At 36.1% G+C, this 15409-nt stretch overlaps 1 protein-coding gene across 2 annotated transcripts in view; it reads right to left on the bottom strand.

Annotated features, from left to right (window-relative positions):
• The window catches only part of LOC145660489 (mitochondrial 2-oxodicarboxylate carrier), an 84935-nt gene that overhangs the window by 52344 nt on the left and 17182 nt on the right, over positions 1 to 15409 (bottom strand). For both annotated transcript variants that reach the window (XM_081725576.1, XM_081725577.1), the window contains exon 2: positions 4399 to 4507. In XM_081725576.1, the coding sequence (XP_081581702.1) occupies positions 4399 to 4465 (67 nt within the window). In that variant the 5' untranslated portion in view covers positions 4466 to 4507. The remainder of the gene's footprint in view (positions 1 to 4398; positions 4508 to 15409) is intronic.

Here is a 15409-nt window from a genome sequence, read left to right as displayed (position 1 = left end):
CGTGACGTCCAGTCAAAACTTATATTACATTGTCGTACCTCGTTGGAATTGTTGGAATGTTGTCTTTTCAATACTTAAGACATACAAATTTTCTTTGTACTGTGTAGTGAGAAAAAAATAGAAATTAATGAAAAAGTGCGTATTTTTTCGTACTTTTTTGGTAAATCAATGTTTATAGGACTATATCTCGGAAAGGAGATAACATGAAATAATTTCCTGTGCACCATATGTAGATGCATATGTTACCTGTAAGTTCTGAAAATTTCATCACTCAACACGTAGTAATTTTCTTGTTATTCAGTAAAAAGTGAGACATCATTATCTCTGAATTGCTGCGGTGTATTAACAATCTTAAAAAACTTTTAGAAAGATCTTAAAGTAGCTTTTTCAACCAAACTGTTTTGACTTGTTTTAAAAGATAAATAATCACAAATATGACATTATGATTTTCTCAGCTTTGCGCCCTTCGCTATCGCAGTTTATACGGAGTGCTACGTTGCCACATTTTCCTGGCGCGTATACACTCTCAGACGGACGGGTATTTAAACTTGTCACGCACACTGTCCGGCACTTTTTAGATATATTTTTAAAATTTTATCTCCACAGATTTTAAACCAATTTCTTAGAAATTAACAGGATATACAGAAAATGTGCCAAATGTTCAAAATTAGAAAAGCGAACTCTTATTTTGTTTGGATTTGCATGTGATGGTCTTCGAAAATTTGTTGCTTTTTATCAGTTTTTCACTTACTGCACGCAGTACAAAATACACTTGCACAGAAACAAATACAAGCATAAACTTTATTATATGATACAACCTTAGTTGATATGTAATATTGAGTTTACACTTCACAGAAAATCTGTTCCACCACTTGACAGACATACTAATAGCTCTTGCGTAGTTGATTTGTAAAACCACGTAAAGCTGGCTTCCGTACAAGGCTTATGTGAATAATTAGTGTAAAAATTTCCTTGTTTTTAATTAAAGTAACACGCTTTCATTTAGAAAACAAAGATTTTTGTTTTAGTATTTTTTTCTTTTTCTCAATCTGCTGTTTTGCGTATTGATTCATAACTTTTACTACTATTCCTGGGAGAAGCTCATGTAGTTTGGATTCCACGTTAATCAGTAGGTCGACGTCTCATATAGCCTCACTGCTGAACAAGACGTTCAACTCAAAATCAATTCAACTTTTTTTTTTTTACTATAAAACTTCATCGGTAAAAACAGCTGAAACACTTTATATGCGGAATACTCTGTAGATAGCCCAGCATTTTGATCAATTTCGGGGATACCACTAAACAGGGGTATGCATTTACTTGAATTTTATCGCTCCAAGCTACATCAGAATCTGTCTTTGAATAGGAACGACACTTTTTTTTCTCTCTTTCCCGGCGCAGCCTCAGGTTCACTTGAAACAGAGTTACTATCTTGTTCACTCCCGAATACGCCACTGAGCACAGAATAATCAATGTCATTACTATTCATTACTAACTCATAACCGTCTGAGTCGGAGTCATTCATCAGTTCTGCAATTTCATTATCCCTAAAAATTTTGTCTCTTCTTTTTGTAATACCACCGCTCGTAAAGGAATATCCATATATATATATATATATATATATATATATATATATATATATATATATATATATATATATATATATATATATATATATATATATATATATTGTGCCGGTGCTGTGTCATCAGTTATAGCTCAGAATATGAAATGAATAAATGCAATCAAATGGGGATGGAACTGATGCACAACACGGTACTTAACTGTAAAATTGTGGTTGAATTTAAATAAAATTCAAATGTTTTTAATTTAGAAAATGACTAGTTGGGGAAAAGGGTGAGAGAAAGAGAAAGGTTGTAATTAAAGAATAGGAATGAGCACTAGCCTGACATATCCAATGAAGCTGGTGTCGTCCTGGTCATCTGGAATGAATATCTGGAGAAGTCTGGATTAGCTGGTGACAATCAACATCTGGATCTTAATCCTGTTGAACTGCAAGGGGCGTCGATAAGCGTCTTACGATAATGTCCTTCTACATCTTCATTCTACTACTCTGATGACAAACTTGAAGGTGTCTGCGGCGATGAACCGTCAGAATGGTACTCTTTGACTTGGAGTCGGTGGTCCTCCAATGGTGGGATCCGTTTCTCTCCGATGATCCTGCACCTCTCTAGATCGCGTGTCGAATACCCCCTGTTGTTCTGTTCCTCCTAGTTTTGTCCAACTCAAGAATGATGACTTAATCGGGAAGTATCAGGCTGTGCTCGAAGGTATGCGGAAAGGAAAGAAGGAAGCTAGTCGAGTTTATTTAACAAATATGCATTTACAACAGGTGTCTGAGAATGTACACTTCTAGTCAAAGTTTTCCTCAATAAGTTTCCAAAAGTTCATGCTTCCTTATATCAAATACACAGTCACTTCATTTCCAATAGACAGATACTTCACACCCCCTCCTCGAAATCAAAATACACGAAAATTTTAATTTTCCGTAGTAGAAAAAGAAAAAATAAAAATATTGAAGAAAGTCCAAAAAAAAAAATTTGTTCGTTAAAGGTAAGAGAGTTCTTTGTGTAACATATTGTTTGTTTTGAATTAATAAAATTCATTTCACTTCATTTCCAATAGACAGATACTTCACAATATATATATATATATATATATATATATATATATATATATATATAATCAAAAGCCACGACATATACTAAGGAAAATATAAATGCCCATTCGTCCGTCTCATTGCAATGAACCCATATGGTGTGAGTGCATGTCTAAGTTTTTGACGCCTACGAACCGAAGGGAAGTGTTGAAGACGTAATCAGTGCAACGTGATTAGACCCAAATACAGCCCTCGTCACCTACTCATTGCTTTGTTTTTTTTTTTTTCTTTTTTCGTTGAAAGAAAACAAAGGACCCATTCTGTGTTATTGTACATTCGGCAGGGGAATTGATCGCAGAACTTAGGTGAACACGTGATTGCCAAGGATACATTTCTTTTTAACCTTTAACATGTTCGTAAGCTGGAAAGTGTGTATACTGATACAGGATCTTGAGGTAGAAATGGAGCCATTGTTAATAAGTATACAGGAAGATAACAGGAGCAGCGATGAGTCAACAAACCCATTACGAAAGTGAATGAAGTAAATAGATGAGTTTTCGGATGTTTTACTTCAACGTTTTATTTCGATTAAATTGAGATGTGTAATGCATTATTATTATTTTTATGATGTTGTGAAAGGTTATAATAAATACTTTTTCCTATTACATTCTTATGAAGTAAGCTTCGCGCTACAAACTTCCTGAACGCGACAACACTGCACGACAGCGTTGCCGCACTTCCACTTACTGTATGCTGTTTCTTCATATAAGCGCGGGGAATTTAAAGATTGGGCTGCAACATGGCTCACCGCTTAACGCAGAGAACATGTTGAAGTAAAAAAAAATTTAAAAAAATAAATACTCTACCAACTAAACCTTTTTATGTTAATAGTTTCAAATATTTGGAACACTAGACTTCCAAATTTTCGAACAGTGTTTTGTACAGAGCGTCGTACATTTGTTTTAATTACACAAAAAGTATCAAGTGATGAAAATTGAACTTTTCACAACTTACAGTTAATGGATGCATCTACATATTGTGCACAGGAAATTATTTCACGTGATCTCTTTTCTGAGATATAGTCCTCTAAACATTGATCTACCAAAAAAGTACGAAAAAATACGCACTTTTTCATTAATTTTTATTTTTTTCTCACTACATAGTACAGAGAAAATTTTTATGTCTTAAGTATTGAAAAGACAACATTTCAGCAATTCCAACGAGGTACGACAATGCAATATAAGTTTTGACTGAACGTCACGGCAGCACCACGAAGTCAGGGGCCTATCTTTATGAAATGGATAGTAGTATCATACCGAAGGTAAATAAATAATTTCTATTGTGGGATATGGGCTAGTAGCTTATATCCTGGACTATATGTTTGAATTTTTATAGATGCTTAGAAAGGCCAGACATTGCTTCCCCGCCATTTCTACAGGCTTCCTTAACTTTATATATATATACTTATTTGATGAGGGATAAAGATTTGAGCAAAATAATGTAATGTGCTAAATCACGAAATAGCAAAGAAAACAAACGAAATGTGAGTATGAAGAAGACAATTAGCTCGATTGAATAGAAAAGTAAGTAGGATGTATTAGCAAAAAGGAGGAGAAAATACTACAATGAAGTATGATATGAAAAGTAAGGTATTGAAGTATCTTAAATGCTGTAAATGACGTGCCAGTAATGGCATAATACTTAAGATAATGCTGATGTGTTGTAGTAAATAGGTACAGTGAAAGTTTCCAAAATTGAGTTCAGCTATTATATCTCACCTGCTGATCCTCCTGCACCTATTTGCATTGCTGCTTGCTTCAATAACTTTCGTCCGTCGCCAGACATTTTTTGCTATTTCCTTAATACAGAATTTGTGTAAAAATGTTCCTGAAAACAAAGAAACTATAATATTAATTTAGCATATTTATAGGAATACTTCAAACTCATTACAATGTTCTGAAGGATATTATATATATATATATATTACTGAATTACATTCTAATATAATTCCACGTCAGAAAATATAGCATTTATTACGTATAATTATTAATATTGATTTGAGAATAGTAAAAAATTTCGTTGTAAAAATACATATTAAAATCATTAATTTGGACACCATATTTTTATATATTAGATGTTCAATATTTGTATTCAATCGTACAATATGCCAGGGTTGGCTGGTTTAAACCAAAAAACGAAAAATGTTCGTAAAATTTTGATGAACACACATTTGTGGGTTATCACGTGTCATTCCCGCATGTTATTCGTATTATATTCAGACCTAAATTCCCCATTCATTACTCAGAGATTATACTACAAAAGGAACTTTTTTTTAACATATATAAGTTTATGAATGTTTCTTTTGTGATTATTGTTATGCAATTGCAATCAAAGAAAAAATCTAAATACTGCTTCGTTTTAGTAATGTTTACTACTGATAAAATACATCGAAATACCGTACTTTTTTGGCGGGGGGCATACAGACCCCACGAAAGGCATTTACTGAAATCAGAAGTATCTTTGGTATCTATTTATGTATAAATGGGTCAGAGCCAAAGTGGACTCAAATAATTCGTATCTTTATTCACTTTTCTTACTGATATGCAAATTAAGTCGTTGCATTCCTTTAACTTAGACTAATGAAAGTCGTAGTGAATTAACTTGGACTTAATTAGTTCTTCTGTACTCTGCAGTATTTTGAAACTGTCCATATACAGATGGTGATCAGAAAAATGGAAACACCTGTATTTGGCAACACGTCAGTGTATGGGTTGGCAGTGGTGTCGTGGCGCCCGGAGCGCCGGACCGCTGGTGGTGGTGTGTCAGGTAGGTCTCCATACTACGTCAGACGCAGTGGAACAGCAGTGTCCAGTGGCTGCAGCAGACGGAGGTAGTGTAAAATGGGAGACCTCTCAGATTTTCAAAGAGGGCAAATTGTTGGTGCACGGTTATGTGGAGTGAATGTGACGGCAGTGGCTACTGTGTTAGGTGTGTCGCGTGGGACAGTGTCGAAGGTGATGACGGCCTACACAACACACGGGAAAACCACATCGGGGAAGCGGAACAGTGGGCGGAAGAAAATCATGAGTGACAGGTCACGCCGGGTATTAAAGCGCATTGTCACGCAGAACCGTCGTGCCACTGAGGAGCAAGTGACGGAGGAACTCAATCAGCACCTCCCCCACCCTGTTTCGACAATCACAGTCCGCCGCGAATTACATGACATGAACTTACGGGGTCGTGCTACACGGGCCAAACCGCTCATCAGGGACCATAACGCTTTCGCACGCCGCAAATGGTGCCGCGACCATGCAACTTGGACCGTTGAGGATTGGAAACGTGTGATATGGTCGGATGAGTCATCCTTCACCCTATTCCCAAACATGGGCCGTGTTTATGTGTGGAGAACGCCCAAAGAAGCTTATGATCTGCAGTGTCTCCGCCCAACTGTTAAACATGGCGGCGGCTCGGTGATGCTGTGGGCCGCCGTATCATGGTTTTCATTGGGTCCTGTGGTCACACTTAGCGGACGAATCACTGCCAACGATTATGTCGCAATTTTAGGAGACCACTTGCATCCTATGGTCCGGATGTTGTTCCCGGACAATGACGCCATCTTCCAGGATGATAATGCACCCATTCACACAGCTGGCGTTGTTGCAGCATGGTTTGAGGAACATCGGGATGAAGTTCACCACCTCCCCTGGCCCGCCCAATCCCCAGATCTCAACATAATTGAACATCTGTGGTCCGTCTTGGAAACACGACTCCGGCGACGATTTCCACCTCCATCCTGTCTCTCAGAACTGGCCGATGCCCTGCACGAGGAATGGTGTAAAATTCCACTTGCTACCATTCACGACCTCTATGCCTCCATCCCACGATGCATCAAGGCTGTTCTGAAGGAGAAAAGTGGCCCGACACCATATTAATCCGGTAAGTTGCAATTTCGTTCAGGTGTTTCCATTTTTCTGATCACCATCTGTATAATTCTGTATAATGGTTTCACTTATGCAATTGTTTATCTTTTTGTCCTTCTCAAATGACTGTTGACAATTAGACAATCAAAGTCACATTACAATAAAAGTATGTAAAGATCAGTATAACGTATTTTATCAGGAGTCCTTCATGAGTGTGTCGGCAGACGTATCGTTTTGTGGCAAATTAGTCCCGGTTTCGAGTTCAAATGGAGGACAATTTGTTTCGGATGTAAATCGAGAAATGGCTTAAACTCCGCTTTAAGCTTAGGGTATATGTGACCCCTTCCAGCATAACCCGATTGTTGCATAATAACACCAAGGTGAAACAAACTTATTTCTGTCCGTATGTGATATAAATACATAGAGCAAATTATTTAAACCAAAAAAACGAGGTTTAAACAAAAAAAAACAAAAAAAACGGGTTTTTAGTTTAAAAAAAAATAAAAACCATGGTTTTTGTCAACCGTGTCATATGCTAACCTCTGTGCCTATTATACGCTCAGGCTTATCTGTTTTTGGTTTAGAAAATGTGCTTAGGCGAGTTGAAATACATTCAAGTTCTAAACCTCCCACCTCAATCTCAGTAGTTCCCAAATGCATTTCTGGAATCAAACAGTCTGCAACTCACTTTATAAATATCTATGAGATTTCTTACCAAGTGAAAAGAATTGACTACAACACACTATCAACGACTTACTTTTAATAATTCTTGATTCAAAAATATCCAATAGTTTCGACAGGGCCTCTTATTTTCCTCAGCGGGTTAGAAATTTCTACATAAGATATTTTAATGATAAGCTCAGGAATTCCAATTATTATTCTACGTACCGGTTTATGAAATTCTTGAATACTACTTACACTTTCGAGCTTTCAACTCTTACTTCGAGTCTTGATCACGGAGGATAAAAACAGGAGAAAGAAAAATAAAAACATGTAGAAAATAAAAGGAACGGATTTACCAGGGTAGGGCAGTGCTGGTGACACTTTGATAAAACCTAACATCACACGTCAAATGATTGAAAAGCGAGTTGCAATATGGTGGGGTTAATTTGACAATTGGTTGACAATTCACGTGTTTTTATTGTTATGCCAATGCTGAACAAATTTTGAAAGTACTGCTTCTCATTCATCATTTAGCCACCGACTATTTTATTTCAATGAATAAACAAAATTAAAGAAAATAAAGTATCTTTCCATTTCATTTTTTGGCAACAATAAAATTTTTAAATCTTCTATCATGTGTTAATTTTCTTTTAAATGTTTCGATAGACTTGATGCCGGACTTTCCGATTTAGCATCCCTAACGTTATTCCTTCGCACAAACCTTGAGGTTTCTTTTAGTCTTCCTATATAACTCTCGCGGCAACTGCATTTTATTTCACAGATATCTCATTTATCATTGGGATCTATATAATAGCTCTTAATTGGGTAATGTTCTTCTCTACGTTTCTGAGAGGTTTCAGAGCTGCACGGAAACCGTGCTGTGTAGGAATCTTCTTTAGTACTATTGTTAATCTAGGAAAAATAGGTAGTCCCACTCATTTCGGATCACTGATTTTGGTTTCAGGTCTACCGTAATGTGGATTTCTTACAACCTGGTTATATCAATGTATTAACAATGGAACTGGATATTTATTCATATTGCAAAACTTCAACAAATGATCAAATCTCAATCTGGAAATCAGATTCGAAAGAGGTGAGTCACGACGTAGGTGAACGAGAACTCACCTCAAGAGAGTAAACACTCCTTCTGGAAATGTATTGGATCCAGGTTTCTTTTCGATAAAGAGGTATTTTTTTCATGTTTCATTTTTTTTTAAATTTTTTGCATACTATACAACAAAACTAAGAGACATCTTTTGAATTCATAAAAAATATTTCTGAGTCACTAGTGTAAACAAAGGAGAGGACCCACGCGGGAAACTTCCAAGATTTGCAATTTCTGGGCTGACTTCAGGAAAACATTTTTTACACAAAATACACTACAAAGTAGCACACTATGTAAAGAACTCTATTTCGAATCTTTTCATTTATGAAAAGACTTCACACTATAAATTGATACACTGTAGTGGAGCGAAGTTGGTGAAAATGTAATTCAATGTAAAAAAAAAAAACATTATAAATAAATACAATATAATGCACGTGCTTCAATAGTAAGCTTCATTAAAACCATATCAGCTTACTGTTATACATTCTTGAAAAAACTTAGATCTTGCGTATATTGGATATTATATATTTACATTAACATTTTTATTCAACATTAAGCTTCTGTCTTGATTTTGCTTCTGTTGCAATGAATCTGTGGTTGTACTTCCGCATCTTATTGATACAGAACAACGTTAGTGCTCGGTATCTAAGCACTTAAATTTATAGTTTTCACTTAATGTGATTTTTGTAAAGTCGATCACACCCTTGTATATCTGAGATATGAGGAACAAGCCTCCAAACTACCGAATCTAAATTGATTCTTCCATTTTTCAACCTATCTTTATTAATTTTTCTCTATCTGCCATTTGTAACATGATACTCTAGTTACAACTCAATTACAGTAAAGAATAATTGTGTTCGATTTTCCCCTTATTTATACATTAAATAAAAAACATAGATATGGCATAATATACATGGAATCCTTCCAATTTGAAGTCCAAAAGGGCACTAAAAAAATAGAATTATTTAAACTTTGACATTACCAAAATCAATTTTAAATACGTAAGGAGAAATTATGCAATCAAAACTACTGTACGTATATAAGTGGTAGAGTTCACCTTTACGGCAGCATATTATTTGCGTGGTCCAATACTGTAAATAAAGAACATTTACTCCGCATAAATTCGGGAACAAATACCACGGAAAACACATTCAAGTACAGTAACAGACACACTGAATTAACATACAAAACCACATACACGAGTAAACAACCTTAATTATCTGTTGTCACTTAAAAGACGTACGTGATCTCCGTTTGCTTTGATTTGGGTGGTTCTGCTTATCCGTTTCTGTGGGTAAAATATTACCAAATATTAGTATTGCCACGTGTTTGCCACGATTGGTTATTGATGTAATTTATCTTCTTTGGTGAGGCTTTACTACACCATATTAAGGTTATATGATTGAGTACAGAAATCTATTTTCTTTCAGGACATAGGTACCTTGGTGCATTCTCTCCAACTCAAACGTAATATTTCTGTAAATTTGGATAGTCCAACTTATCACCTCCTGTGGTTAAAAAAATTGCCAAAATTGTAAATTTCGGAGTTTTTTGACCTATCTTCTTACATGAGGCTTTACTACAATATGTGAGTATAGAGTACATTCTCTTTCGAAGGTCATGTACATTGATGCTCCCTTTTAAAATTTGTGAGCGGCACATAGGATTAAGAATTATCCAAAAAAAAAAAAAAAAAAAAAAAAAAAAAAAATTGGGTGGTCCTACTTATCTCCTTCTATGGGTAAAAATTGTCAAATATTAGTATTGACACGTAAGGTTTACTACATCATATGGTTATATGACTGGGTACAGGTGTACATGACTGGGTAGGTGTAAGGTACCCATTCCTTAATTTTAGAAGTGTGAAAAAAACAAAATTTGGTAAATGTTCTCTAGCACTCGAATATATAATTTGTAAATTTTTTGCTTTTCTGGCTAAAAAAGATTATCAAAAATTGAAAATTTGGATGTTTTTGATCTATTATATCCTCTTTGATGAAGCTTTATTGTTATTATATGATTATACAGATGAATACAGGATCAATTCTTTTACATGACATCGACGTTTTCCTTTTAGACTTTGGGTTGAGTACACTGGCTTATTTCTTAAATTTTGGGAACAGTCAAAAATATATATATCAGTAAATGTTCTCAAGGACTTAAATATATACTTCTCTTAAACTGGTTGCTACCGCTTATCCTCTAACATGGGTGCAAAACTGTGAGAAACATATTGTCAAAAGTAACACTGCATATTTGGCTGGAACTTTAACTTTGGCGGGAAAACTGAATTAGCATGAGGCGTGAATTTGGATGTAATACTTTGTGTTTACTAAGATATATTGTAATATATAATCATATGGATGAACACAAGATCCCATTGTCTTTCATTGAACATATCTTGAGACACACTTAAATATCGGAAGTATACATTTTGTCCACCCTTAAATTTTGGAATTGTAAAAATTTAAAATTCGTAATTGTTCTCCAGAACTCAGGTAAATTTTGATAGTCTAATTTGTGTCCTTTCATGGGTAAAAAATTGCGAAATTCAAATTTGAGGATACTGGCTTAATATATCATCCACTTTGAAACTTAGGGCCAACTTATAGTCCAAGATCACTGGTGTAAAAATTAAGGACTTGGAACCTCAAAGATAGTTATTAAAACCGAATGATATCCAAAATTGAAAATTTCGGCAATTACTAAATAACAGACTATATCAAGATTGGTTTAAGTGTATATATAGAGTTCAGATTTAGGTTTTAATATGTCTTTTTAGCTGTAGTACTTTCGTAACAAAGTAGCTCAAGTGGTAGACCGTTGGCTTTGCATTCGGGAGGTTGTGGGTTCGATTCCCGCTGCCAACCACCCTGACTCGGGTTTTCCAGTGTTTTTCTCAGTTCTACCAGGCAAATGCCAGGATGATACCTATGGCCGATACCTTTCCACATCCTTTCCAATGTTACTGATTTTGTTACGATATCCAGTATAAAATAGCCTCTGATCTGTATCTGGTGATAGTTAAATAAATAAAAATGAATAAAATAAAAATAATATTACTGCATATCAATGAATAACATATTTGACAACTACAGCGCTCACACAACCTTACATTGTACTAGTTAGCAAAATGGAACTCCACATTCTGCATACGCAATATTATCAGTAAGTTTCAAATGAGCTGGCTAACTAGAATGCAGTTTTCAGCAATGTACAGAGGTAAGTTCTCCCTACATCAAAGAAAACTAAATTAAAATTGGTCGAATTGCCCAGGCATTTTAAATAAATAAATCACATCAAGAAATTTAACGTAACAGAGGATCGTCTAAAGACAGAGTTAATTGTTATTATTTTGACTTTAACGTCCCACAATTATGCACCAAAGCTAAAGTGATGATGTGATGAACGATATGGAGGAATGAAGAAAGTGGGAGGAAACGGGAAAACCCTAACATGATTTATCTGAATTCCCTTTTCTTGTACGATATTAGCACAAGTCATTAATTAATTCATTCTGTTCCGAATTATTACAATAAATTTTAATTTTATTATACTTATTATTATCATTACTTCAAACAAAAGTGTGTATATATGAGCACTATTAGAAAATTGATAACAGATGTTACTATTTCTACCCAAGATACTTAATTACGAAATCTTTAAATTCTAAAATGTCATATAAAAAGGAATACTCACCTTTCAAATTAGTTTTAACTAATGGGATTAATATGTACTTTTCGAGGATAATATATTTTCATAAAATACGATAATTGATTCTGAAACGTTAAACGTTCACTACTGTTAATGTATCTATGTATAAATTAAATGCTCCTATCAAAAGCAAAGGTTATGATGCACCTTTACACTTGGTGAAGGAAACTATATGGAGAAAGAACGAAAAAACAAAGAATGAATACAAACAGAAAGGTTCTCTACTTTCTTTACGTAATTCATACGTAATTTATGATCTATTATGAAATCTGTTTACTGAACTCTTTTACTAAATGGTTTGGTTATGGTTATCTCATATTGCCACGCGTCTGCTGTCTGAAAGTTATCGTATAACTGCAAGATAAAAATAAACATACAAATGTCATCGTTCATTAACACATAGTAATTATGTTCCCTTTACGATAATGATTTTTTTTTTTACATACAGGGGGGTACAAAAGTAGGCATACCGTTTATTATATTTTCAGACAATCATACCTGGTAATTATATATTATACAGGGTGAGTCTAAAGTCCTTGGACACTCTTATAATTTGAAGCCGGACGGAAACAAGTGAAAAACGAGTATGGCAACTGAGATTGGGTCAGGGACCGTAACTTTGGTGTGTATGTCGATCATGGACGCCATCTTGAATTCAAGTCGAATTTTTTAAATGGAAAAGGGGCACGTGGCATATTAAATAACGCTAGCTCGAGCTCACGAATGCAGTGGTATAATTTTTTTTCGTCACCGTGAGAGGGTTCGGGAGTTGTGAAGGCCTAAAGTGGAAAATGATATTGAAACTGACATCATCTCTCTTTGTTGCAGGTGTTCTAAAATGGGTCTGACAAAGGCACAGAAGGTGGAAATCATCCTTATATCCGGGGAACGCAGCTACCGAGCAATTGCACATGACTACACCAGATGGTACTCGGACAGAGAAAGGTATCACACAGCACGATCGCACATATGATCAAATACCAGGAGACTGCCTCTGTTGAAGATAGGTCACGTAGTGAACGACAAAAGACTGTCACGACTGAGGAAACAGCAACAGTGGTGATACCATCGTTTTGCCCGTCGTGTGTCATTAGAATGTGGAGTAAATTAATCCTCCGTGATCCGGATATTGCACACCTATCAGTGGCATCCTTACAAGTTGCACATGCTACTTGAACTTAACGAGGATGACCCTGATCACCGGTTGGAGTTCTGCATGTGGGCTATCGACCAACAGGAACAGGATCCCTCGTTTTCCAAGGGCATACTGTCAAGCGATGAGGCATACTTCACTTTGAACGGGGAGGTCAATCGGCATAACTGTCGATACTGGTGTGACGCAAGTCCGCACTGGGTTGACCCGAGTAGAGAACATAATCCACAAAAGGTAATGATGTGGTGTGGCATATGGGACACCCGCATCACTGGGCCGTTTTCCATTACCAACACCTTAACGGTGCAACAGTACCTGATGCTGCTGCAGGCCCTTGTGTTTCCTTCCATACTGAATGCAGACGGCAGCTTCCCATCTTATTTTCAGCACGACGGAGCCCCTACACTATGAAGACATCGCAATTTGAGACATCTTGAGGCACGTGTCCAGTATGCCTATGACCAAACTTCTTCAGACATTCTCCTTCGTGTGCAGTCAGAGTGGTTGCGGCGACTACAGTTATGCATTTGCACGGGATGGACACACACACAGAACCTGTATTATGGCATGCGCTTAAGAGGTAATTTGCCAACTTTGGGCCTTCACAACTCCTGAACCCTCCAACATTGACAAAAAATAATTACACCACTGCATTCGTGAGCTAGAGCTAGTGTTATTTAATATGCCAAATACCCAATCCCCATTTTAAAAATTCCTCTTGAAACCAAGATTGCAGCCATGATCAATATACACCCCGAAAGTTGCGGCCCCTCACCCAATATCAGTTGCCATACTCACTTTTCACTTGTTCCCTTCTGGATTCAAATTATAAGGGTGTCCAAGGACTTTTGACTCACCCTGTATTTATTATTTTTAAGATAATCATGGCTGGTACTTTAACCATCGACCAATGGAAGTGGATAATCAAACAAAACTGGAAGTTACAGAATACTTAAAATACTAGACAGAATGTTAATACACTTCCGCCAAGTAGGATAACAATTTTCAGATTACGCACTAAATTTGATAAAACTGGTTCCATGTGAAATGCGCCAAAGATATGATTTGATTTGATTTTTTGAGTTTAACGTCCCTTTCAGCAGTGAGGCTATATGAGACGTGGACCTACTGGTTAACGTGGAATCCGAACCATATGAGGTCCAGCCGGGAATCGAATCCGGGTCTCCCCACACCAAAATTGCGCCAAAGAGTGATCGACCGGTTACTGTTATGCCACCAGGCTTGTCGAAATTTTCCCCAGTAATATATATACATATATATTTCTCAGTAAAAAAAAAAAAAAAAAAAAAAAAATTTCAGAACTTGGATTGAAATGATAACATTAGCTTCTTGGATTGAGTATAGCCCGCTCCCCCCAGTGATTTTAAACGAATCATAGTGATTCTAACGGTTCAAATTAGTTCATAATGAATCGGAATCACATGTTATAAATATTTAAGATGTAAATCTTGTGGTAAGGAGGCTTTAGTATAAGTAGTAGTAGCGGTAGTAGTAGTAGTGGTAGTAGTAGTAGCAGTAGAAGTAGTAGTGGGGGTAGTTAGTAGCAATACTAGTAGTAGTAGGAGCGGGTTAGAAGCCCCGCACGGGTTGGTTGGGTTCTGTTCTCGATATAAATAGTAGTAGTAGTCGTAGTAGTAGTAGTAATAGTAGTAATAGCAGTAGTAGTAGTAGTAGTGACTCTTCCAGTTCCGGTGACAAAGAACTGGGGGAGCGGGCTATACACAAGCCAGCTTCTTTAATCGTGTATCTAAGTACACGCCTACTTTCAGAACTGACCTTACATATGTATTTATCAAAAGATCTCCAGAACAGAATACCATTGAAAAGCTGTGTTGGGGTCTCTGGTTCGATCCCATCCAAGTAATTTTGTAGTGGACAACATAGTGCCCACTGAGTTTTCTAGGATACTCTCGTTTCCTTCCACATTCTCATTCCACCAATTGTCCCATTATGAATCACTTTCCTTAAACATTCATTCCCCCTTAGCCTAATGGGCATAAAGGTGGGACGTTAAACTGAAAGATTTCACTTCATTTTTTTGAAAAAATGTCTTTGGAAATCATAGTAACGAATTAAGCTTGCATTAGATCAAAAATATACCGTAACGGTGTTCAACTGTAATGTGGGACAAAAAGTAATGTGACTATGTTTCCTTTGTTTTTGTAATACATACTCGCGTTAGTACAAACAAATAAAAACATACCTTTCTCCAC

The sequence above is a fragment of the Thermobia domestica genome, chromosome 9 (assembly GCF_964235325.1).
Source record: "Thermobia domestica chromosome 9, izTheDome1.hap1.1, whole genome shotgun sequence".
Classification (NCBI taxonomy): Eukaryota; Metazoa; Arthropoda; class Insecta; order Zygentoma; family Lepismatidae; genus Thermobia; species Thermobia domestica.
This window is presented reverse-complemented; position numbering and strand designations above follow the sequence as displayed.